Source organism: Rissa tridactyla, chromosome 8, assembly GCF_028500815.1.
Source record: "Rissa tridactyla isolate bRisTri1 chromosome 8, bRisTri1.patW.cur.20221130, whole genome shotgun sequence".
NCBI lineage: Eukaryota > Metazoa > Chordata > Aves > Charadriiformes > Laridae > Rissa > Rissa tridactyla.
The window spans coordinates 8,828,602-8,854,143 of record NC_071473.1 but is presented as its reverse complement, the minus strand read 5'-3'; the positions used below and the strand labels follow the sequence as shown (position 1 = coordinate 8,854,143).

At 40.2% G+C, this 25,542-nt stretch overlaps 2 protein-coding genes across 9 annotated transcripts in view; both read right to left on the bottom strand.

Annotated features, from left to right (window-relative positions):
* Positions 1–192: 192 nt before the first annotated feature.
* Positions 193–13,817, bottom strand: UBE2I (ubiquitin conjugating enzyme E2 I). 7 transcript variants are annotated; one of them, XR_008468256.1, is made up of 8 exons: positions 13,325–13,454; positions 8,954–9,032; positions 8,633–8,716; positions 5,286–5,358; positions 3,850–3,959; positions 3,626–3,705; positions 1,172–1,347; positions 193–846 (listed from the first exon to the last, which is right to left on the bottom strand). XR_008468256.1 is itself a non-coding variant. In XM_054213304.1 (7 exons), the coding sequence occupies exons 2-7, from the start codon at positions 9,017–9,019 to the stop codon at positions 783–785; spliced, it is 477 nt and encodes a 158-aa protein (XP_054069279.1). In that variant the 5' UTR covers positions 9,020–9,032; positions 13,697–13,817; the 3' UTR covers positions 193–782. The 7 variants fall into 7 exon arrangements, 5 of the variants coding, with proteins under 5 accessions (XP_054069279.1, XP_054069280.1, XP_054069283.1 ...); XR_008468257.1 differs by having other exon boundaries at positions 1,172–1,344; XM_054213304.1 differs by lacking the exons at positions 1,172–1,347; positions 13,325–13,454 and adding an exon at positions 13,697–13,817.
* A 2,625-nt stretch (positions 13,818–16,442) lies between these two features.
* KCTD5 (potassium channel tetramerization domain containing 5) overlaps positions 16,443–25,542 on the bottom strand; it is a 37,728-nt gene continuing 28,628 nt past the window's right edge. For both annotated transcript variants that reach the window (XM_054213301.1, XM_054213302.1), the window contains one exon: positions 16,443–22,814. In XM_054213301.1, coding sequence (XP_054069276.1) covers positions 22,785–22,814 — 30 coding nt within the window. In that variant the 3' untranslated portion in view covers positions 16,443–22,784. The remainder of the gene's footprint in view (positions 22,815–25,542) is intronic.

The window sequence follows — 25,542 nt, the reverse complement described above, 5'->3', positions numbered from 1 at the left end:
CCACTCTGGGCCCAAAGAAGGGCCGCATTCATGTTGGGGTGGGGGCAGGGAAAAGTAGTGAAGGCAATATCTAAACAAAAGATCAGTGCAGCATCACAGGCCTTAAAAACAGGACTTGCACTGAAATGTGTTCAGAGCCATTTAAATGGCAGTCTTTTAATCATTTTAATGAAGATAAATGAAACAAAGCCCTTTATATAAACAGTTTATTTACTCTAAACAGCAACACAGACAGAACGCCATATAAACACAAAGGAAGTGATGCAGAATAAGGATGCTGGCTGACTTTGGATCTCAGAGGCTCTTAAGCAATAACAACCTAGTTTCTGAAAGATAGAAAAACAAATTCAGGGAGGGAAGGGGGTGGAGGGCATGATTTTTTCATACAGCCAGCTAGAGGCTAAATATAGTTCTAACATTTTAAAGCATGCCTGCATCAGATAGCAAAGTAACTAGAGATACTAGTGAATTTATAGAAGTATAAAAGTTTATAATTTTACAGCAGTTGAAATACTGACATCAATATTAAAATAAAAGCAAGTTTTACATAACAATCAAAAATACAAAAGACTGAAGGAAGAGACCCTGTATGAAAAAACTGGGGGCAATTCAGCAAATTTAGAACTGTATACAAGTGGCGTATATGGAAAATGGCACACATACAACCCCCTCCCCTAAGTGGATATTAATATTACATAGCAACATTAGATTTTGCAAAAGTTTTGTAAACAAGTTCTTGCCAAACCAATCCCTTCCTTTTTAAGATGCTGCATGACAGATGCTTATGATGGTGCAAACTTCTTGGCTTGTGCTCGAACCCTCTTTTCATATTCCACTCTGTTTTGGCTGAATAAAAGAGAGAGAAAGGATAATTACAGCTTGAGGAATCGGAGGCTATAATATATAGTTATTGTTCTATTTCTTTTCAATATGAAACTAACTCATTGCTGAAGGCAAAACCATTAGATAGGAATTCACTGAGCACTACAATATATTAAAGGCTTTTCTGGACCATTACTCTGATAGTTTCCTTTGGAGGGAAGTAAGGTACTGTTTAACTAGTTACTTCCCAGACTTTATCTGTTGTCAAATGATTGTACTATCTGACTTCATACCACACCAGTCTCTATAAAACCGGTTTGTGCCTGCTCTTTCTCAAGGCCAGCTGTACCTTACACACAAGCATTCGTATTCATCTGAACGTAAGTCTTCACTCCCCGTGTTAAGACCTGAGGTCATTAACAGTAAATCCCAGTATGCGGACCGCACGAAGTGTTTGATGAGAGCAGTTCACTAACAGCTGGTGGACTTCAGACTTCATGTGATTTTAAAGTAGCATCTTTACTGCTTTGGGAAGAGAGGGGAAGCACTCTTTAAGAAACAGGAAAATGGTAATGGTATGGTAGTTTCAGCCTTTATCTCTGCAGACACAGCGTTAGGTTTATCCCAACCTTCAGCTGGAAAAAAGCTAGCTCAACATTTTTGAAAAACACTGTAGTTGACCAAATCCTGCATACTTGCTACAGACTGATTATCAAGGAAGTAGGATCAGTCATTAAGCCTCAGACTCAACACATAAAAGGGCAAGTTGTTTGTTTTCTATTCTTGGGCCAACAAGGGATGGTAGTAGCTTAGTAGAGCATCCATTTACATTCAACACCATATTTTGTATTAGCTGTCAGAAGTGTCAGTCAAGAGCTAAACAAAAATGTGTTACCATTACTCTTGTGCCAAAGGTAGTTTACAGTGACTAGATTTTGCAGACAGCTTTGCAGTAAACTTAACTTACTTTCAGCTATGAAGGCTTGCTGCAGTAAAAGAGAAAGAAGCAGCAAATTATATCCTCAGAAGTTGACAGCTTGGGGGGGATGAAGAAATTAAGCCAATTTTGGTCACATCCATGAACAATTACTAAACAGACTGAAAATACTCTAGCTTCTTCTCATAAAATAAATTTATAAACTTTATTCTGAGAACACAACCTAGCTGTTAAGTCTCACACCCTCAGAATGCACACAGAAGAATGCCTGCCATAGCAGACTCTGCATGCCTACAACAGAGGAAGCACATTAGCACACTAGGAGTGCTAAAGTTACAGAGTACCAAAGCAATCCTGAGAATGAGAACAAGCATTCTTATTTTGAATACAAAGTTTATTCTTGAAGTTAACAACTTCACTAAAAGACATCTATTTGAACAACACTGCACCTTCCCCAGTACTTATCAACTATGCCAAATTACAGATGCATACACAATCCTGCTCTGTTGAGCTGCTTCAACCAGTTACTCAAAAGTAGCAAGAGATACTCTCTCAGACTGCAGAAATATAGTAACCCATCTGAAATACTGCCCATGTTGAAAAGACACGAAGAGGATAAGTGGGAGACTATACATTTGAAGTAGCAAAAAACATATGTAATAGTTTATTCTCAGACTTTTTTTTCCTAGAAGCACTTACAATAAAGCAGAAACAAGACTAGCAAAGCCTATTTGTACATATATGCATGTGGGAAGTGATAAAAAAACCCACAACACACAGGCTATTTACGCATGTAAAAAGTATATTTTTCCTGTCCCACATTCCCTCAGAGTGGCTTTTTTTTTTTTAAAGAAAAAAAAAAAGAGGGGAGGCCTTCGTCATCATTACTGGCTCCCAAAGGTGCTGCCTACAACTGTGGCTGTCTAACTGCCCTCCCATCAAGTCTTCAGCAGCTACTTAAAAAAATAACATTGAGTAAAGCCTTTAAATTGAACCCAAGACACACTACCCATCCCTATGTTCCCTTTTCACTAGAGTCCCATAACAGACATTTTTGACATAGCTTGCATGTGAAGTCTCATAAAATGCCATTTTTCAAACTTTGAGACTTGTTCTTCTGTCCAGAATGGTAATTTCACATTTCCATCTTAGTCATTATTACAGTAGCTGTCAGTGCAAAAAGCATTGGTTTAAAGTGTTTTGCACCCCTAGAAATTTTAGATCAGCCATCCATTTTTAATGGTGGTAAAAGAGTACTTTTAACTCACAATTAGTTTTCTGAAATTAAAATTTCCCAACCAATGCAAACTTCATTCTGCTAAAGCTACAAGCTTTCCGTACTTTTTAACCTATTCTTTTGGAAGATGTAGTTTTCACAAAACACCACGTATTTCCTAAAGCAATCACAGCAGCTCTTCTTTATCCTTCAGGCCCAAGTGCTTATAGGTACGCACTACTGGACAGAAGTCAGTTACCCCTATACTGATGAACGGGACTTGCCACCTAATTCAGTCTCCTCTATCAGTGGTCTTGTGATATCATTATGCCCCATCACTACTACTCAGTTGACCTTTAGGGGAAAGAATTCTATGTTGGGCTAGACCATGATTCTCAGCCTGGTTCTAAGTGAAGCAGTCTTCACACTTCATCGCTGTTGCGATGCTATTAAGAGCTTCAGTTGCCTATTAACCATGAAGTTACTGTTTTGTTCAAGTTTAGCACAAGCTAGGCATCTCCACAGGATACAGCCGTGAAGGCAAGAAAATTCCCCTGATCATTCCTAAAAACATTTGCATGATATACTATAAGCAACAGACCACTATAGGCAATATGACAGCTTTCAAGATGATACACAAAGATACTTACCAGTAAATTGTGTAAGCCTCTGCTTGAGCTGGGTCTTGAATATTTGGTTCATTTAGAAGTTCTTGTATTCCTAACAAGATCTGTGAAAGAAGCAACGGAAGTAAGCTAGGCATGGATACTACTAAGAGACATTCCCTTAGAAACAGTGAACATCTTGCATTCACATCAGATAAGCAAGGAAAGCAAATAAAAGGGCTAAGAATATGTTAAGTATAGTTAATGACCTGTTTAATTGTGATTGCTGGCCTCCAGTCCTTATCCTCCTCTAAGATGGAGAGACACACTGTGCCTGAAGGATACACGTTTGGGTGGAATAACGGTGGTTCAAATTTACCTGGTGAAGAAGAGAGAATTACTTGCATGCAGTGCTAAGACTAAGATCAGAGAGTTGGTTTAGATCAGCAGGAAAAGAAAAACCCCAAACAAAAACAAACTGGCCAAAGACACACCCTCCACCCTAAAAAACCCTGCACAGATTTCTGGAGCTATTAACACTGTTTCTCTTCTTGGCTCAGCCTGCACCTAAAGCAGGAACTCCATCACATCTGTAGTATCAATCCAGGCAATGTAACACTACCATCCTGACCAGTGATCTTCTGGTTTAGGAATGGAAACTGACAAAATAGTTTGTCACAGCTTTGTGATAAAGACCATTCTAAACTAATACTGTCTTTACAGCCTCACATGCTATTATATAAAGGAAAGATACTGCCCTTCACTCATCTCTTCTCTCCTCGCTTAAAAAGTTCCATACAAAGATGACTAAGTTTCTAGCATTTTTCTTTTCAGTTTGACTTTTCCTTTATGTATAATCAAGACCGACTGAAGAGGAACCAAGCTTACATTGCAAGACTGACTGAAGGGGTAGGCTTGTGCAGCACTCCTTCTGCCACTCAATCTATATTCTGGCATTTCTTTAATCTTTACAGGAATTAAATGCAACAGCCACCATCTTGAGTAATGTAACAAACGCTTGTTTAGCAATGTATGAAATATCTACATATTAGTGCAGTTTTCTAATCCGTCTGACATCACAAATAAGTTTTGCTTATGAGCTACTCAATGAAGTTCAGTAGGAACTCAGACGCTGCATTGGTAAGAAATCTTACCAGTCACATATGCGTCTTATTTTACGGCATGACAGTTCATTTAACACTTGCAAGATGTGCTAGTTGCTATTTCTCAAGATATTAACGTTAAATATTTTTAGCTAAAAGAGAACAGATCCATATTTTAGTGCAAGTTGATAAAAAGGTTAAAGTTGATGGATCTTTTTTTAAATTGTTTTTTCAAAGTTCTTGCCTTAGAAGACCAACTTGACAGTAAGAATACACAGAGTGATTTAGTCTAACCATGCCTACCTATTAGTTCCCAAAGAGTGCTGATCAAGAAGCAGACACTTCAAGTGATGCTTTCGTCAAACTTTGAGGAAAGCCACACAGCAGTCCCCCTCCCCTCCCAATTTTGTTATAATGGGCACTTAACTCATTTCATCACAACTTTCTAAATGCAAAGTGGCAGGTGGAGAAAAAAAAAGAAAAAAGCAACTACCCTTTAAAAACCAAAATCTCTAAGAAAGTAATAACCATTTGTAGAACTTCATGGAGTAGTTTAACATTGTTCTAATAAATTTGTGGGTTTTTTCATTCATTTTACTTACATTTTGGGGGTGAAGAAGGGTAGTCATCCTTGAAAAGCATTCGTAGTTTAAATAAGCCTCCTTCCCATGGTGTCTATAAAACGTTAAGGTAGAGCTTAGATTACAGCAAGGAAAAGTCAAACTTGTGGAAAAAACTTCTCAAGAACACAGTTTCTCAGGCAAAGCACAAGATGTCCCTCTGCTACACAGTAGAAAATAACTGTGCTACACAGTAGCATGCTGTCTAGACTGAGACAAGTTATCCTACCTATAGAAGGAGCTGAAGAAAGGAAACTGCTTTTCCACTTCATTACAGCTAGTAAGCGTTGCTGAGTCATCAACAGCCAGGATCATCACCAGTAATTCCATATACAAGTAAAATTTTCACAGTACATACAAGAACAGAGTCCTTCTAAAGTTCTACATGACACACATGCAGTGAGGAAGGGGCCATTTTACTCACTCGTAAAATAAGTCTGAGAAGATAGGATATGGATATGCCCCTTAATACACCCATGTAAATGTCTTCTATTTTGCCTCACAAGAATGTGGCTAAGGAAACCACAAACAAAAAGTTTGGACAGCACTGCAGTACTGCTACAGATAATACGAGGTTCACTAGCCTAAACTAACCTGCCTGCATTTGGTACCAAGTAGTCTCCGAGACTCCATCTTTTCGTGTAACAGATTGCTAAGCAACTTTTTATCCCCACCAGAAACTGGCAAGAGCACTGATAAGAGCAGTTGCCATGCTACGGAGCAGACCAAGTAAGACAGCACTACTCAAAAGGGTCATATAAACAAGGAAAAACATCTAGCAAAGGACAAAAAGCTTGTCTCAAATATATACTTCTTTGTCATCTTACTTGGAAATAAGGAAAACAGCCCATCTTCTGACAAACTGATTTCTGGTAAGAAGGGTAGAAATACAGAAAATCTTGCTATATGTGTAAGTTCAGACCACTTCTCTGTAACTTGCCCTTGCGATGGAAACACTGCAGTGAAAGTAAGTGTTGGGTTCATTCTTTAAAACAAACTGGAGTAAAGATGGTCTCACATCTTATCAGCATACGTGATCAAATCTTATCCTCAGGAACAGACAGGTATGTTTGAAGACCACCTTAGGAGGAACACCCTCATTCTTTCCTACCTGAATTATCCAATTTTTAGCAGAAGGAAAAAGAAAAAAGGGAAAAAAAAACCCATGCCAAAAAAGAAAAAGCACTCCACTGTTGCTGGTATTTATTGTGCAAAGTCTCAAGCTTGAATAGAAAAAAAACATGCTATAGAATACTAAGATAACCGTGTTTTAAAAAGCAAATGAGTTTGATTACATTTGCTATAGTGTATTTAAAGAACTTGTTCTGAACAGCTGTAGTCAGTTGTCAACAACTAGAAATATCTATTCTCCATACCTTCTCAGAGAAGACAAACTATCCATTTTTAGAGGAGAGGAGCTTTTTGACAGAATAAACTTTTCCTATTTTGCTTGCTTTCAGTCATGCAGGGAAGCAAACCGCTTTTAGTAACTTCTTCAAGTAGAACACCAGAATGGTCAACAAAGTTTTTACTATCTTTCTGACAGGGCAACACACCTCATGGGTGAAAGACAGCAGACACTCAAAAGCCCTACGAAGGTAACAGTATGACAGCAGTATCATCGAGTTTGTATTGTATTACCGGACAGGTTGCAGATGTTCTTCGAGTCAAATTCTAGGTAGTTAACAAGTGACTTGCTGTCAAAAAAGTGAATGGAGATATCCAGTCCAGGACTGACACCACTTTACTTCAATTTTTGATCTGGCTGACAGGAAAGCGTTTTGGTGATTTCAACTACTCATCTGTCTCAGGGGAAGCACTGCAGTACAGCATGCCTCCAAACACAAAGGCAACGGAGAGCAACTGGTTGGCCTGGTAGAGATGAGCAAGGCATGCTGCTTCTTGTTAAAGAGACAGCATTTTCACTTGAGTAAAAACCCTGATTTTTTAAGTAAATCTCTATCAGGAATCACATGAGCATAACCGATCTTTTCCTGGTGTGATGCATTTTCTAGGAGGCCAGAAGTTGGCTTTGAGGGTCTTGTTTGCTCCATTTTGCGGTTTACAAAACTTTAAAGCAGTAGCATGAAGATTTTATGCAAGTAGTAAAAGGCGACATCTTAAAAAGGGTACATAACTGGCTGTTACGAGGGATAACCTTGGTTTTGCAAAACATAAGGGGATGAGTTTTTCCTTACACTATTACATTATTTTTCGGTGCTTCTTTAAGAACTAACTTGAGCTGTGCAGCCAACTAGCTAAGTAGTGAGCTAAGTTTAACCATAACCGCAATGCCACCTTCTGCATTAAACTGAGGCAGTAGTACAGAATCTGCAGGTTTTGCCTACACACTTTGTCTTCTCAGAATCTAAGAAATGGGATCTTAAGCGGACTTCAGCAAGTTGGCAAAAGGCAGTAGAACAGGCAAAGCAACAAAGTCAGTCCCACATCCAATGCAACACACTAAAGACCCAAAAGAATGAAAACTACCAGGTAATTAATGGTATTATCTCAGAAGAAACGGCATGAAATGAATTCAAGAATAATCTCTACCTGCTAAGTAACATCTTGAAAAACAGAAACAAGATTCTGCTCAGAATGAGATGTTATAGTGGCAGTGTACAAAATCAAAGAAGTTTCATACATTAATGATTATTTCCACTTGAAAGTTTGCATTTGTCCTATCCCCTAGAACCAGATCAAGCTGAGAAAAATAAACAATTCTGGTCTCTACACTTTTTCCTTTCACTTGTTATTTAAAAAAAAGACGCACAAATGACATCAGATAAAAAAGGAACAGTGTTAGACAGTTCTAGTCTTCTTTCCCTAATACAAAAAGAGAAAATTCCATAAAACAGACAGCAATGAGATTCCACGTTGCTACAAAAACCAGTGCTGCGGCACTTCTCTAGGACTGAAGGGTCTCACTATTTTGTGGACAAGAAAGGTACCAGCAGAGGCAATATTTTGGTAGTATTGATTTTCAAGATTTAGGGCTTAAACCAGCATTTAGTAAGAACAGAAGTCACCATAAGCCCTAGCAAGAAGCAGAAGACAATCTCAAGTTTGCTCAATGCAGGATTCTTCCACACTCCTCTGAAAACTTTTATTCTTAAGCTGGTCAGTGCCAACAGTTGAACAGGTACATCGTATATTTTGTCCAATATCATTCTTGGCCCACTCCACCCGGATTCTAAAGTAGCAGCAGCATCCAAGCATTTCTATTAAACTACATGTAAGTTATACTCTCAGTTGTCAGCGTAATGCCTGAGCAGGCTTATGTTACTTGTTCACCATAAATGAAGTGTTAGGACAACAGTAAGTCTTACCCCTTTCTTTCCTGGAATAGCGCACTCCCAGTTCATTAGATTCATTGTGCCATCTGGATTTTTTGTAGGTACTGCTACAAATCCCTGAATTAAGGCAAAAAGCCAAAGGGTGAGGATTTCAGAAGATGTACTTAGAATACTTCATGACATATTTTATCTTTGCACAGAGTTATTTCTTTTTGCACTGCATAGTTTTAAGCATCTTTTTTATTTGAAAAATTAATTTAATAAAAAAAAATCACATCAGGGTAAAGAAAAAAAGTGACCACGAAAACCCCAAAATAACTGCCAAGTCAGAAATTTGACAGTTCTCATACTTACAAATGGATGATCTTTTCTCCAGGCTTTTCTCTCCTGTGCAAGTCTGCTAAGAGCTATGCCAGACATATTCAAAGTCCCTCTAAAACAAAAATAATTGCTTTTAGTATAAACAACACATTATATTACCTGTTTATAAGCCCTGCTCACTCAGGAAATGTTTTGACCTCTGATTTTCACTACTATAGCCAAGACACACATTTTTGCACACCCTGCAGAAGTTAACATCAGGAATAACATCGTTTCCCTATGTCAACAACCTCTTAGTTACTGGACTTGACCTACAAAATACCATCCCCACCTCATGTTTTATATTTGAGCCATGTCTTAGCAATGACTTTGACAGTAGCTTGACAATGAAACACTATTAGTAATGGGAAGAGGACTCAGACTTGTGCGACTAAGAAACACATATCTATCTCCTTACTACACCACAAGAGGCTTTCTTCTGTAGGCAAACACCCATAACTGCTCCCGTTTCTGGCAAACAGGAATTGTTATTTTTAGACTGTAAATTCCCATTGAAAGCCAGTATTCTACACAAAAGCAATACGGGCACAGAACTTAACAAAATCACCCCAGTTTTACAGTGATGCCACCATACAACTTCTAGACAGCATTATAGAACTGAGCTAAGGAAGAGCCAGTGGCCCGCTCATTCCACAAGGTAGGTTTCAATTCCAGTATAAACTGAACAATCTTTCTGCACCTTCACTGCCTTAGTAACCGCCAAGCATGGTGACTGAGAGGGCAGAAGAAACATGTAGAGCACAGGTCGCTACTGCATATGACACAAGGGCAGTTCTAGACACAATGGTTGCAACAGCGTGGAGCTTTCAAATTCAAGGGAGGATTCTCCATTCAACCAGAACAGCAGTCAAAGCGAAAGTTTGTTTTCCATTGTCAAACTGTATCTAAACTCAGGGTTTGGTTAGCCCTGTGGTCAAAACAAACTTCAATGAAGGTTTTCAGTGATCCTCCCTGCTGCACTTCTACCCATTTTAAATAAGAGCTGATACTTGGCTGTTGGAGAAGTCAGGCCAACTTGTTCTCAGTCCCACAAATAGCTAACAAGCCTTTATGACAGCCAGGAGAGGAGAATTTTTTCACTAAACAAGCTCACAAAACTAATTAAAGGAGTATTAGCACTCCATTAAACACTTAAGCACTGGTTAAGAATTGTGCAAAATTCATGTTCTATTAATATGTAGATTACTCGTAAGAGTATACCACTATAACCATATGAATTATAGCTCACACAGATCTGTGTTTTTAAGATCTCACACATTCCTGCCATGCCCTTTAAAGAAAAGGCTTACCAGGCACTGACTTATTCCATGTAAGTTTTCTAGATATGTTCATCTCACATTAATCTGTTATACCCTTTAAAGATTAGAAGACAGCACACTTCCAATATAAATATTTACATATCATCAAAATTTGCTTAGCAGTGCTGACACCTTAACTAAAAGTCTTTAAAAGAATCAGATTAAGATTTTTTTTATGCAGTTCCTAGGACAGCATTTCAAATTCCTCCTCCTAGCTTTTTTTCAAAGTCAGTTTTGCATGGATGGCCATAATCCATAATCTCAACTTCAAACTAGCAACTAAATTAATGTCAGATAAAGCTTTTTAATAGGGACCATTAACATCCAGTAAACACACACACAAATCCTATATTCAGTCCAGCATTCCTCTAGGATTCCCAACACATCAATCTGTACCTTGGTTATGTCAGAAGATTCGCAGGACTTAGCCAACACAAACTGTACCTACCACTTCACATTTTAGTCTGTTCACACGCAGGAGATATGGAGCCACTTAAAAGATACTGTCAGAACAAAGACAAAAGCCTCCCCCTTAACCAAATTATACAGAGAGTCATTTTAAATATTTTGTGAGCCCATGCCCTTGCCAGAGATGCAAATGAACTACCGAATATACAGCAGAATTTCAATTGTGCTGTTAGTATCTGGTGGCCCACTGCAGCAATACTGCCCTTCCCATAATAATTTGAGTTATTTGTGCTTATAAACTGTTCAAATATTCTTAGATAGTTTAGTAACTCAGCGACCTTTTCTGCCAAGAAACATATTACAGGATGCTTTCAAATACCTGAATTATATTTCCTGTGGCTAACAGCCAATTAATTACATGCACCTCAAGGGAAATGCCAGCTTCTCAGAGGGCACACAAACAACGTACATCCTACAGAACATTGACAATCAAGTAACTTTTCAACAGAAAAAAACCCAAGTTTTCAGGCTCTGTATCCTGCTTGCTTTTGCAGCTGGTTATGCACTATGCCGTGCCCTAGTAAATGGAAGATTTTCTTATGTTCTGTGAATACCTTTTCAAATGTTGAGGCGTTTGACTTAGTTAAGCACTGACAGACTACATCCAAAATTACTGAAATTAGGAGAGACACAGGCTTCAGTTACCCTGACAAGGGCAGACAAGCATCTAAAACCTCATCACAAACTACTACCAAGTAGATTAGAGACAATGATGACTGAAAGCCCACTTTAAAAATTAAGATCCCACTAGGCAAGCACCCCCTCAAAAGCAAATCAATCTATTAACAAATTGCTAACATATACTCTCCAGCAGCTCTTCAGTGAAAGACTAACTTTAGTTCTGCTGGAGCTTAAGATAGGGCAAACAGAGATTGTTCATCTCAGTATGTACTTCAGCCTCAGAAATTATGGAGTAGCAGAAAGGGTGAGACACTAAGTGGGCATTAAACCTGAAGATACTATATTCTCATTGCTAGTTTTATCTTCTTCAATAATTTATGTGCATGGTTTGTTTGTTTGTTTGTTTGTTGGGGGGGGGGGAGGGCGGCTCCTCTCTCTCCTTTGGAATAACAGTTTGCCCAAATATCTGTATGTTAAGTTTCGCTCTTGTAAGCTTTTTAAATACCTCACAAATGCAAGACATGTCTATTAACCTGATATAGTCAAAATTAAAAAAAACAAACAAACAGCAAAACCCCACAAACACCACCAAATCCACACAAACAAACAACCCCCAAACTCCCCAGTTCTTATGGTTTTGTTTTTGATTTTTTTAATATCGCACCTAATTTGTTTTCTTCACTGGAGAAATTTACTGCTATTAAATAGAATCGAAGTCCAAAGATGCGCTACATCACTGGAAAGAACACAAACTTTTGCACCTGAGGAAGTATATCAACCCTACCTTGCAGGGGCCACACAAACCAGAGATCAGTCTTCACATTTTGTTTGGTTTTAATTGCCCCAAACACACCGCTGCATTAAGAGGCAGCAATGTCCCTTTTACTGCTATCAACTCATTAGAAAATTAACAGAAACTTCCAAATTTACTCAGTAGTTTGCCTCTGCTGCTGTTACTACTACATATTTTGTAAAAAAGGACAAAACAAACCCAACACACTTATCTTAGGTACACACTTTGTGTTCCATTACCCATCTATACCCTCTGATAGAGGGATGAGGGAACCTACTTCCAAACACAACAAGCAAGTCTTGCAAAGAAGCACTCCTGTGCCAGAGGAACAGCAATCACACCCACAATTCTGACCCATGACAAGTCTCTAAATACATCAACAACAATGCTCCTGAAGTCTCAAGAACTTTCAATAGCTCTTATTAACTCCAAACAGCAAGAGAAAAAAAGCATTACCATTGCTAACCTCACACTTTTACTTTGCAGGTTAAATACTGACACAGGAAGAGATTATCAATTGGAGTAGTCTGCCCCAAGACTAGAGAAACTTTACTTTTCAGAAGGTGGAGAAAGCCAAGAGCTGAGGTTTAATCGAAGCACGCTAACTCTGGACCGGAATGGAAAGTCTCCTCCTGCCTGCGGCCTGAAAAAGGTAGCAGAGGCGGTACTAGCCGAACGGCTACCGGAGCCGCAAGAACAACAAAAGGAGCCGCGCGGCAATGGGTCTCGGTGCCCGGCCGAGGAACCCGGCCCGGAGCAGCCGCGGCAGGGCCGAGCACCGCCTGCCTCCGCCGAAGGCCGCTGGCCTGGCGGGCCCTGCGACGGGGACGGGGCCAACGTCCGAGGCCTGCTCAGGGCACCCCGTCGCCCGCCCGCCGGCTCCGCGGTAGTAACCTTCGGGGCGGGGACGGCTCGGCGCAGGCCCGCTGGTACCCAGACCTCGGCGGCAAACTCGGCCCGCGGCGACCGAGACCTCCGGGGGCGAGCCGCGGAGCCCGCCTCGGGCGGCCAACGATGGGCCCAACGGCGCGGCAGGAGCCGCCCGGCCCGCGCCCCCCGCCCCTTCGCGCCCCGTGCGGCGAGCGCCAGCCCGGGCCCCCCCCCTCGCCGAGGCCCGGGGCCGCCTGCGCGCCGCGCCAGGCCCCTCGCCCGGCCAGGCCTCACCGTGATCGGCCGCAGCACCCGCGCGTGTCCCGGATTGAAGCGGCAGCGAATGACCCGGATGTTCCCGGCTCGGCTCCCCCCCTTTGTCTCCGGCCCGGAGTTTCCCTCCCTCTCTCTCCCCCCTGAGCGCGGAGCGCGGCGCTGCGGTGTGTCCCTCGGCCCGACCCGTCCCCACCGCTGCGCCGGCGCGGTCTGACCCTGCGCGCGATCCGTCCGCCACGCTTTACGCATCCTCGCGGCACAGGACCCGGGGTGACCAGCACAGCGCCTGAGCGCGGGAGCGGATCCCAGACGGGCTCTCCCAAGCCCGGGGTCTCCCCCGCGCCCCTCGGCTCCCGCGGGCCCCCGGCGACCAGCGGAGCGAATCTTTACCTCGGGCGCCCAGAGCCACCCGCGCCCCGCAAAGGCCTCCTCCCTCCACGGGCGCTCGCGCGGGTCTGGCAGGCCGCGGCGATCCCGCGACGCGCTCGAGCCTGGTCGAACCCCGCCCACTGCGCCCAGCCGGGCCTCTGATTGGAGGGTGGGGGCTCCGCCCCTGGCGGGGCTCTCGCGAGGTGATGGACAGGCGGGGGAGCCTGTCAGAGGGAGCGGGGGGCGGGGCGGGGCGGTCTGTCAGTCAGTCGCCCGCCCGCCCGCGGCCCGCCGCCGGGCCCCGCTTGGTTCCCCGCCGCTCCGGGAAGCTCGGGGCTGGTGGAGGAGCCGGAGCAGGGGACCGCGGCTGCTGCCGGACAGCCCTCTTTCACCGCCGGTCTGAGCTGTCCCCTGGTCCGTGACTGTCGCTTCCTCTGTTGCAGTCTTTAGTTGTGTTTGGCCCAAATCTGCTTTTGTTTTACCTCATTTTAAGAGGCAGCATGCTTTATGCTCTATGGTTTTTGTTTCCGCTTGGTTTTTGTGTTGGTTTTTTGTGTGTGTGGTATTTTTGGTTTCTAAGAATGCATTTTTAGTGGCATCGAATCATAGAATCGCCTAGGTTGGAAGGGACTTTTAAGATCATAGAGTCCAACCATTAACCTAACGCTGCCAAAAACACCACTAAACCATGTCCCCCAGTACTAGATCTACCCGTCTTTTAAATACCTCCAGGGATGGCGATTCAACCGCTTCCCCGTGCAACCTGTTCCAATGCTTGACAAGCCTTTTGGTGAAGAAAACTTTCCTAATATCCAACCTAAACCTCCCCTGGCGCAACTTGAGGCCGTTTCCTCTTGTCCTATCGCCTGTTACTAGGGAGAAGAGACCGACCCCCACCTCGCTACAACCTCCTTCCAGGTAGCTGTAGAGAGCATATAGGGTACAAATCACATTCTGTTCTTGTCTTTGACTTATTTTTCTCATTTTAATGAAACATAATAAATATTAGTGCTGAAATCTCCGTTTAGGCATGCCTTGCAGTGGTCTGTGTTTGTTACTGTTTCTTAAACTACGTTCTATGTAGCTTTAAAGTTTAAAATGGTTTCTTTTTTGGGGAACTATAATTAACTATTTCAACAAATAATCACTTTGCACTAATTTGGAATAGAGACTCTCAGCAGGGCCGTTGAAGTGCAATCGTGGCTATGCCACATCAGACTAAAGATCACTCTAGCTAAGAAATCTTTTGCCAGTAGCAAATGGCCACACCAGGACTAATATTTACGCCCTGTATACCCTTCCCAGTGATTCCAGTGACATTACCGAAAGCAGTGGGTTTTAGGGGACGCTGTTAACACACCACTCACAGGATTTCTCTCATGAAATCGTGCAGATTGCAGTCTCAGAGAACGTCACATAAATACGGACTATGTGTTTATGACTGCTGGGCGAGACTTCAGCACACTGAAAGATGAATTTGCATGGTCATTTTCATCTTCCTGAAGTGGAACTTCCCACCGAAAGGAACGCTAGCTCCACATAAACTCTAAATGTTATCAAAGATCTGAACAGGATGTTAATGACTTACTCATTTGTGTCCTCTTTATTAACTGGTTTCTGGTTCAGAGTACAAAGTTGTCCCTTTTATGCTCTCACTTTTGCTAACTGGTGAAGATGCTTGGAGCTACAGATACGCAGAGTAGGAATTTGGATTGAAAGTAGTGCTGGTTGACTGTAAAGTGCCAATACTTTTAGTAAGACAGCCTGATAAAAATATAGATGCACACATTGATTAGATAATTTCTACTAAGGCAATGTTTGTAGTTATGACTTATTTTAGTAAAATTCAAATGCAATTAAAATGCAGGAAATCAGTTTAGTAAAATGACACCATTCTACTGAAGTTGCTGGATATATAAGGAAAGATTAAAATGCGCTTTGCATTTAAAACTGATAAGATGAAATTCAGCTCATATGTAACTGTACAGCCTCTAAGATTTTAAAACTCATAGGTCTTAGCATCTTGTACTTAATTCTTACTAGCAGTTTGGAAAATCAGAGCAGTCCAGTGGTCTTCTCAATACCAAGACTGAATTATGAACTTTTCTATACTTGTAGAGGGCACAGCTGTCACACTGCCTGAATAATTTCATCAACCTGTACTTGGTACTTAATCACTTACTTCCTTCAGGCATTTCTACCTTTAAAACTTTTGCAGCAAACATGTACTATATGGCTTCTTATTTACATTTCCTATACTATATGCTGGCCTTATTACAAAGCGTCAATTTCAGTTAGCTTAATTTTTCAGACAAAAGAAGCATTTATATTAAAAAGCGACGTACTGGATTCTAAAATAAATCTGTAATGTTAGGCGGGGTGATTTGTGAGTTGTGTGAAAGAAAGTGTATGCCAAGTGATTCGTTAAAACTTGGTATGTGTTTTTTTTGTGTGATATCCATACCAGAGGGGACTATTTCCTACTATAATGGTCAGCAACAGTCATAGTAAATGCAAAAAAGGAAAATACCGTATTTTCCTGGCAGATATATTTCTGAATAAACGTGACTTTTTTGTGATGAAGTCTCTTCAGGACATCAGAAAAGGATACGTCTCCTTTACAAAGGAAAAAGCATTACTGTTTGAATCACTGCACAAAGTGCAACTACATTTTATATCTGAAGCGCTAAACTAGGAATATCAGTAATATCACACTGTTAATGTCAACATTAGCGGATTTAGAAAAGAAAGATTTAAGACATCAGACTTCAAAAGGGAAAAAACAGGTTTATTTCATGCAGTTTACAATACGCTAGTGTTATGAAAAGGAGGTTAAAAAAATACCCACACACATTTTAATTGTATGTTTGTTTTAAAAATGATGGTTAACTGTAACCATCTTCAAATGATTTGGGAAGCCCTAGCAGATTTTTATCCAGGGAAATTCCATGGATTCGGTTTCTTGTCTATGTCTGTGCTAAGAGTTTTGGCTAATGCAAAAGCATTAAAACCAGATCAAAACTCAAACTTTGCTGCAGTAAGAACACTTCAGAGATAATGAATTGGCACAAAATAAAGTGTTATTGCTAATCCACTATCCAGGAAATAACATGTTGCAAGTATGGCCACTTGGATATTAACACAAACAGCTGACACATAACTAATTTTGAGACCAGTGACTTGGAGGAAAAAGAAAAAAAACCCCATCTGTTGAATTGGGTAGGTGGGCCTAGAGAGTCCATAGGGAACAGATTTTTCATAGCTAGGCTCAGATGAGGCTCAGGACAGAAGCAGGTGGAAAGAGTTGCCATTTGATCCTCCTTCAGTTTGGTGATCTTGTTTCCGTTCCAGGTAGACAGCTTGGCGATGTTTCTCTTAAAGTACCTTGGCACTTGCTTCATCCGAGCAAGTACACGTGAGCCAAGTTAAGTTTGAGTAAAGTTGTGCATAAGCTTTCGGAAAAAACTTCAAAAGGAGCAAGAACCATGTACAGAAATATATTAGCTCTTACATTTCAGATGACCAGGCCTGGAAATCTCAAAAGGTGTTAAGTCAGGTCAAAATTTAAGCTCAGCTTAATTCTGTCACAGAACCTCCTCCCCTTCCACCCACTCACAAAGTAGCAAAATAATTTTCTAAAAAGTTTCTGCCATTATAGTAGCTACTAACACGCAACATCCTAAAGAGAACCCTTTGACAGTCCCAGAAAGCTATGTTTGCAGCAGTATCTACTCACTGAACTTTTGAGAAGGTTATGCCTTGGTAGACCTTGCTAAAGTAAAGGACAGCTAAGTTGCAATTAAATATTCATGACAATTTCCTGGGGCAGAATCGTCTTCAAAGTCTCTCTATTGCCAGTGCTGTTCATAAAAGTAGTTAGATTTCAGCATAGGCAATAGTAAAGCGGTGGGCAAGCGTACTGTCTTCTCTAGGGCGTTCCTTACCAAGCTGGATACTGAAATTGCAAGTCATACATGGACACTTATATCTGCAATTGGTTCAGCCATTTGTAAAAAATATCTTAAGAGTCCACAGTTGAAAGAAAAACCGACGAGCTGCTTTTTAAACTTTGCATGTCTCCAGAACTTCAAATTAGCCCTGGGAAGGATTTTAGCCCTTAGCATTTCATCACTGAAAATGGAAAGAGTTCCTTCTGTCTGACGCTCATGTAGGCAAACTAAACAATAAGATCTATTTAGCCCTTTAAAGCCTCAGAGTTCAGTAAGAAGCCTTTAAAGACGGCTCCTGATTGTTGTGAGCCAAAAGAAAGAAAAGTTCTACAACACCGTATTCAGAGAGCCTTCCACTTTTTTTTTTTTCCAACTGAATATTTATACTATTTTAAAAATCAATAATTCTACACACAAACCCAGGTAAGATCCTGAGATTGTCCTTAAAGCTGGAGGTACCTGCAGTCTAAACGGTAATGAAGTAACAGGCAGCATCCTCAGGCCGTACGTATGTCAAAATTGTTGTGTCAGAAAAGACATTTCTTCAATGAACACTGGGAGTTTTAATCCTGCCGTCCTGAGCTAACAGGTACTGTTAAAGGCATGACAAAATCTCATCTCTTTTTTAAGGGCCCCACCTTTCAGGGCTGATTGAAGAAGTCAATTTGAAAAACTTGAAAGATGCTTCTGATGTGGTGAGAGAGAGAACAGAATAGGAGAATGACGCTTTCTGATTTTATCATGTCTGAAGTGAAAAAATCCCAGGCTTCACCTCCAGACTCTCTTTCACTTGACTTTGGCCTCCATGGAAGTCCTAATACCTCACTTTTCCCTCAGTACTTTTCAAGGAATGTATTCCAGTATACCTGAATGACTGGACAACACACATTACAATCCAGTTTCTAGGTCATTTCATTCAATCAGATACTGTTGCATTTTTGCATTCAAAGTTCACTTTTGTAATACTAATAGTAATTTTTAATTAATGTGTGTTAATTTGCTGGTGGTAGCTCTCTACTGCTCAAAAAGAGACTGACAACTCTCCACAACCTCAGCAGTCATTCACAAAAGACAGTGTTCTGTTCTGAGAAGCAGTTTGCCGAAAACACCATCATCCTACTCAACAGACCTGTTCCCTAAGCATGCCTGCAACCAAGTTTTCTTTTGTTTAATCTGCTAGAAGTTTTCGCCTGAAAAACAACAACAACAAAAAAACCTCTCTCAGAGAAAGAGGAGATTGATTCAATTTTGGTATCTTCAGGAAATAGTCCTGTTTCTAATCAATCCTAACCCTGCATCCACATCACTAGAAATGGAGCTACACAGCTAAAGAAAATCTGAAGACAAAAAAGTCGGATGGATGTATCAAGCTCAATTTCTTAAGAAATATCTTTTTGTAATGCTACGATGAGAGAAAGGAACTTTTATCATTACAAGAGACATAGCTGAGTTTGAAAAAAAACATGGTACATTTTCCATATTTTCTGAGTATATGATTCTGAAGACTGAAATTTGGTAGAGAATCAGTATAAGCCTCTAGATACAAACAGGCCTTTGACACACAAATTACTATGGGCTAACAAATTGCAATTAGCCATAATCCATGGAAACTCCACAGTAAGTGGGAGAAAATTCCAGGTAACCTTTTGTCTTTTGTCAAATAAAAAAAACCCCAAAAACCAAGCCACCTCTATTTGACATTTACTGTGGGAGCTGCTGAGTCAGACTATACTTTTGGACAATTATTATGTACCAGGTGACATTCACATCTTAGAGGCCTCAAAATAACTCATTCATTGCAGATAAACTCTGATTTAATTGCTGCCTGAAGAAGTCAAAAGCATTCAATATAAAAATGTCATCTCCAATACAGAAAAGTAGCCTCTCACAAAACTTAAGGCCAACAGTGTGCTGTTTCCTAACTCAAAGCAAGAAACTGCTACGGCAAATTCGAACTTCTCAGTTTTTAAACAAGTTTTGCAAGAAGTTTGTCATATAAAAGCTTTTAAAGAATTTCACTGAAAATCCACTAATCATCCGCTGCAGTAACCTCCTGTTCCATGGACAACACACCAAACAACTTCACTGAACGTTCGCATAGCAAAAGGGTAGAAAGTTAAATCTTTCACAAAATTTGCATCTTTACGAGAGGTCACCTTGATTAACTGTTATGTTTTGGTATCTCTCCCTTCCTGCTTTATTGCCTTCTGTTACGATCTCTTTGTGCTCAGGATCTTAAATTCTAACCTAGAATACTGTTTTGATTTAAGAATAGAGAAGCTGTGTAAATTCAGAGTTCGTGTCAAAGGCTTTTGCAGAAGAGCTTTTCAACTACAAACCCCGAGCGAAGCATCAGCTTCCGACAGTCACAGCCGTTCTCCTCAGGGAAATACTCTCCAAATGACAGAAAAGAAACAGGCAATGGACTCCAGTTTAAACTATATCGGTACATTAGCTCATCCTGCAAGATCATAACAGACGAAGCAATGTTTGCAAAACCTGGTGATGTAGATTTGACTCTAATGCAATTACCTTGTTACTGTAGCTATCTTTATTTGAAATTACAAGAGTCAAATAAAAAGAAACCAAACTCATTTGGGGATCAGCTCTTAACGCCTTGAACAAGGCATATGGTAGCACTTCCATCTGAAAGCCTCACATGTTCACAAAAATTAAAGCAATAATGACATTAGCAAGAACAGGAAAGTAGTTTAGGTGGTCTCAAACAACAGTATATTTAAAATAATTTACAAGGTACCTGCCTATTAAAGTTCTTTTTTTTTTTTTTTCCTTTCTTAAAATCTTTGTGAGGTATTGGAAACAAAGTGCAAAATAATTAACCACTCATTTCCCCAAAATTTGCTACAACAGGGATACAATGTAAACTAGATTGCAGGTAATCTCACCATAAAAGCATGTTTTTAAACTGAAAATACTCCAGTGAAAAAACACACTTAGAAAAACCCACTCTTTACATATTCTAAATTTGTTCAGTTTGCTCAGTTTGTTACGCATGCTTTGCTGCTGTCATTCTTGAAAATTTCACTTCATAAAATAAAATATTCTGTCTTTTTTGGATTAATAAGAGAGACAAGAGAAATGCTGATTCAGAAGGATCATCGTAAAACAGATATTTTAGGCATTAAAATCCACTTAGGCCAATGCCGAATTACTCCGTAGAGTACATCAAGAAAACAAGAAACATGGTTGTCTGCAATTCCATGAGCTAGGGAGCTCAGAGAACTCGGTGGAGTCATACTGTTTAGAAACACAGTGACTACTGCAGCAGAGGAAATGTTTTAATATGCAGTTAACACAGACAACTGTTATGCTTATTTTCAGATACACAAGATAATCTGTTACTATTTAGGGGAAATTTGGGTGCTAAATTTAAGCTGATAAAATATGGGTGCCTAAAAAAGTATAAAAGTATAAACATTTCCCCCTACACAATTACATTTTTAGTAAATTCAATTAAGTTTTCACATCTTAAAAAAAGACAAACATTTTGTGTGTTGTTGCGGAGGGGCCAGCAGCTTCCTGTGCAGACCACATCCAAGTCGCAAAATGCATTACAAACCCTTTCAAGCATTAAGACGCATGGACAAAACATTTAGCCCATTGCTTAACCTGCTTAGTAGAAATGGTTTTTAAAAATTGTTTCTGCCTAACTTTTATCAATGTATAATAAGTCCTTTGAAAAAAAAAAAGAAAGAAAAAAAAGTAGACCCTGGGTGTTTGAAAAATCAGGCTTTTGTGTAAAGGATTACCTAGAGTATATGCATAAATTCTGAAGTTACTGAGAATGAAAACTGTAATGTCTTTAGAATTCAAAACAATCTCGTAGCTTTTTGAAACTCCTTTCCACTGCTTTCATAAGTCAATGAAGCCGAGTTTTATACCGTCAATTGCATTAAGTGTTTTAAAGATGTGCTAAAGATTTTGCTCAAAACATAGTGTATTAAAAAGCTCCAGTCTTGTGTATTCGCATTCATCAAGGACAAACTAATAAAGCCGCATCAGATGTTTTCAAACAGTGTTCTTTAACTGCATAGTTGAAACAGTATAGAAAGAGAAAGATTGATTACAGGTATCCTGAATGTCTGAAGTAATTAAGTTTTTCAATTGGATGAGCTTGTGTTCACACTCAAGGTTGATTTTAATCCCAGTCACGGAGATAGGGATCTAGGACCAGCCAGCCATATTTCTGTACAACCTCCAGCTCTTGAAAAATCTCTACCATAATCCACAGAGTTCAATGCTTATAGGCATTTTATAAAAGCACAAACACACATATGAGTACAAACACCTCAAAGAAACAGAATGTTCAGTTGTTCATTTTAAGTAAATTTTGATTCCCCTTCCAAACATCTGGCTAAGACCGGAGCATAACTTTTGCAGGAGGAGACTTTTAACAGAAGGAACATCAAGAATAACTCAGATGAAGGGCATTTTCTCTGAGTTTAGTCTTCCCTTTGGGTATTAAAATATGCTATAAATCCAGTCAATATATACACCCTTCCTTTAGAGAAACCTTTTGTCTGTTGTGTAACTTTTTACGTGCTAGTTTCAGTTGATCTCCTAGGCTGTTATTACACAATAGAGTATGTCACAGAGCCGTAAGGAATGTGCAGTATAACACAGTCAACTGGGGCTGCCGCTGATTCAGAAACAAGGTAGGCCCAAATATTTGCATTTGTGGGCTGTAATGTGTATGTGTGTGTGTGTGTGTGTGTGTGTGTGTGTAGCACCAATTACATTGTCCTTTAAATGTCTACAATGATTAGCAGGAAAACATCTCCGAACTGATCAACATTGGGTCATCCAGCACCAGTCATTAAGTGCTACATGTCTCAGAGGAAAATATGAGTGCATGGTCATTTCTTTCCAAATGACCAGTGTCAGTCAGCCCACAAGAGAGTACAACCATGCACTACAACCAAAACTTAACACACACTCCCACACCATCTATTCCCATTATGTAATCTTGCAATGCTTTCAGCCGGTTGACACCAGCTTATAGGCAAAAATGGTTGAACCCAGATCAACAGAAAATTGTCTAAATCAGATTTTTTCTTTTGCAGCCGAGCCTCTTCAGTGTGACAATTCACTGCGTCTTGGAATAAAAGAGAAAAAATTGTCACCGTTCAATACTGTCTTCACATCCTGGAACCTCGTTCTTGCAAAATCTGAAACAGACCAACAAAAATTCTATAAATGAAAATTCACCCAGTGTCATTCCTAAAGCATGGAGGTCAAAGAGCAACATAATGACTATTTCAAATTGATAAAGTCTCAGGGAACTGGTTCAAGGACATTCCTGAAGTCTGTGCTTTAATGCTGAAAAAAGATGGATTGATATGTACAATACCTACTATCAAACATAACGAAAACAGATATAAATCACTGCCAGGAACTGAGTATGATTAATAAAACCAAAGCTTAAGGGTTGGCAGAGGTAAAAAGTAAGCCATTTCACCTCATCGTCGTTCTGAAGGTACTTAGGCCCTGTGTGGTAAATGAACTCGGGTACTTCATTAGAAATTGAATTTCACCTTCATTTTTCCCCTTCCAGTAAGATGTCCTTAACCCTTCAAAGTTTCAGATGCAAATTGTGTCCCATAAATTAGTACTGAATGCATGAACCAGCAACTGAAAATGTGCACAAATGGCACACTGGGTGAGATGATGCAGGAACTTTTCAAAGGCCAAGAGTATGAGCTGGCAAGATTTAAGTCAACGGAGTGATTTCAAATCTGAAATAGATGCCCAGGCTTGGTCTTCTGTATGACCTGAAGCAAACCAACTACATTTCTGCACAGATTTTTACGATGCTGTTCAGATACACAAAGCTTATCAGCTGGACTGACCAGCTATATGAAAATAAGTACTACTCTGATAGCAGCTTTAAAATACTTTTACATTAATATTATTTGCTCATGCAAGATCTCACAAGTTTTTTTAGGCATCCTTTTCCACATGAAAATTGTTTCCGTGGACACAGGACAAAGCACACTGAACTTTTCACGCGTTACCTTGTCCATCATTATCCTTTGAAACGCCCAAGCCAGGCAGCTGAGGGGCAAATGCAGGCTCTCACTTCATGAGGAAGAAAACATTTCTCAAAAATGATATCTAAGGAATTTGATTTCCCCACTGTTACCAAGGAACTGAGATTCCCACTACAGTGAATAAAAGGATTTTTTTTCCCCCTAAAAGCAGTTGATTTGTTTAATATTCACTTTAAAAGGCATATGTTAAACATAGGGGCCGAAGTCTAATGGAAACAAAACATCTGCTCCTGAAAAACCTAGGAATCCTTGTCTTACAACATGAAGACCACTCTACTTCAAATTTAACTATTTTTTCCTTTTCTCTTTCAATTCACTTTGGCTCCTCCAGTGAGGAAAGGCTCCAGGTCTTAGGATTGACTGTCCAAGCACCAACATTTCTCACATTGCTACTCCAACCTGCATGGCAATCAGCAGTAATGAGGTCAGCTCTCGGGCTGGGTAGTACTGCAGGGAAGCCTTTAAGCAAACTGTACAACCCATTGTGACGGTAGCCAAATAAAGCACTAAGCAAAGCTTCAAATGTACTGAGCACAAATACTTAACAATGTTAAGCTGTAAGTAAAAGTATCTCTAATGACACTTCATTTTCTTTTGCATCTCGACAGTTTTCCTAGTACTGGGAAGGGCTTTTGATTTCAAAAGCTAAAAGAAAGCAAAGGCACGATCCCTGGACAACGGCATAGCTGTCTTCAATGCTGAATTTCCTTCTGTGACGATTTTGGTATAGTCTGATACTCAGACAAACACTTGATGCTAGTGCTCGGTAGCACATTCCATCCCAGAGGACCCAGAGAATCTGACAGCGCCCACAAACACTTCAACCTTCGTGCTTGTAGGGCTGGCTACCACTTAATGCAGCATGGCAGTTCCATGTATGGCTTTAAATAAGAAATCTGTAGGTATTTGGTTTCTTTTTAATATTATTAAAATGCTGATAATGTAACTTATCAGCCTCTGTGTCAAGCCTAATATGTCTTTCATAGTGACTGTAGTCAAGCAGGGTCTCACCTGCTTGCACAACTTCGTGGGATTTTTTTAAGGACTGAAGTTCATAAAGAACCCGTCACCATTTGTGCACCTCAGGGACAGTCCAGTAACAGTTCAGTGTTAGCTTCAAAAAAAAAAAAAAACAAACTTTATCGCTACCTGGATCTCGCTTTGTGCATACAAAGTCCTTTTTCATTTCCAATTCAATATTATTATTTTGAAGTTACGAAGCCAGATGCCACTGCAGCTACTTTGATAAATTCCAAAACACAGGAAGATGGTTCCCCCGGGCCATGACATGCTTTCGGGTATATTTTAGATGCAAACATTGCTTATCTCACCAAGATCATTTACTATGTGTACTAAGCAAAAAGCATTTCATACGAAACTGTAGGAAAGACACAAGTGAATTCTACGAGGAAAAGCCAGGCCCTGAAAATTGCTTAGCAACTGCTAGTATAATATATTCAAAAGGGATTAGACACACTTACAGAAGATATTGCCATTGATGACCTACTCATGGTATCGTAGTGTCATTGCACCTTTCACACAATGATCTGGATGCAGGCTTGAAGCCAAAATTCCTAAATTGAGGCTTACTGGAAGGTGGGGAAATGTATCAGGAATTAATTTTATAAATGCTTCGTACTTAAACCCTTTCCTCAGGTACTTGTTGTTGGTCACAGCTGGGAACAAAGTGCTGGAGCAGACGCCCACATAGCAGATAACAGTCTGACCCAGCAAATGTAGTCAGTAAGTGAAACAATCTCCAACAGAGACAAAACCATGGCTGAAATAAGCACCTGTGCAGTTAGAAAATAATATCGGATCTATTCATTTTGTGAATATTTCCAAT

What these genes read in the sequence shown, in the direction of transcription:
- UBE2I (XM_054213304.1), bottom strand. Translation starts at nt 9,019, where the DNA reads ATGTCTGGCATAGCTCTTAGCAGACTTGCACAGGAGAGAAAAGCCTGG. An exon ending in CTATTCCAGGAAAGAAAGGG is followed by an intron (nt 5,359 to 8,632) that starts GTAAGACTTACT and finishes AACGTTTTATAG; the next exon opens with ACACCATGGGAAGGAGGCTT. An exon ending in CAGCAATCACAATTAAACAG is followed by an intron (nt 3,706 to 3,849) that starts GTCATTAACTAT and finishes CTTCTTTCACAG; the next exon opens with ATCTTGTTAGGAATACAAGA.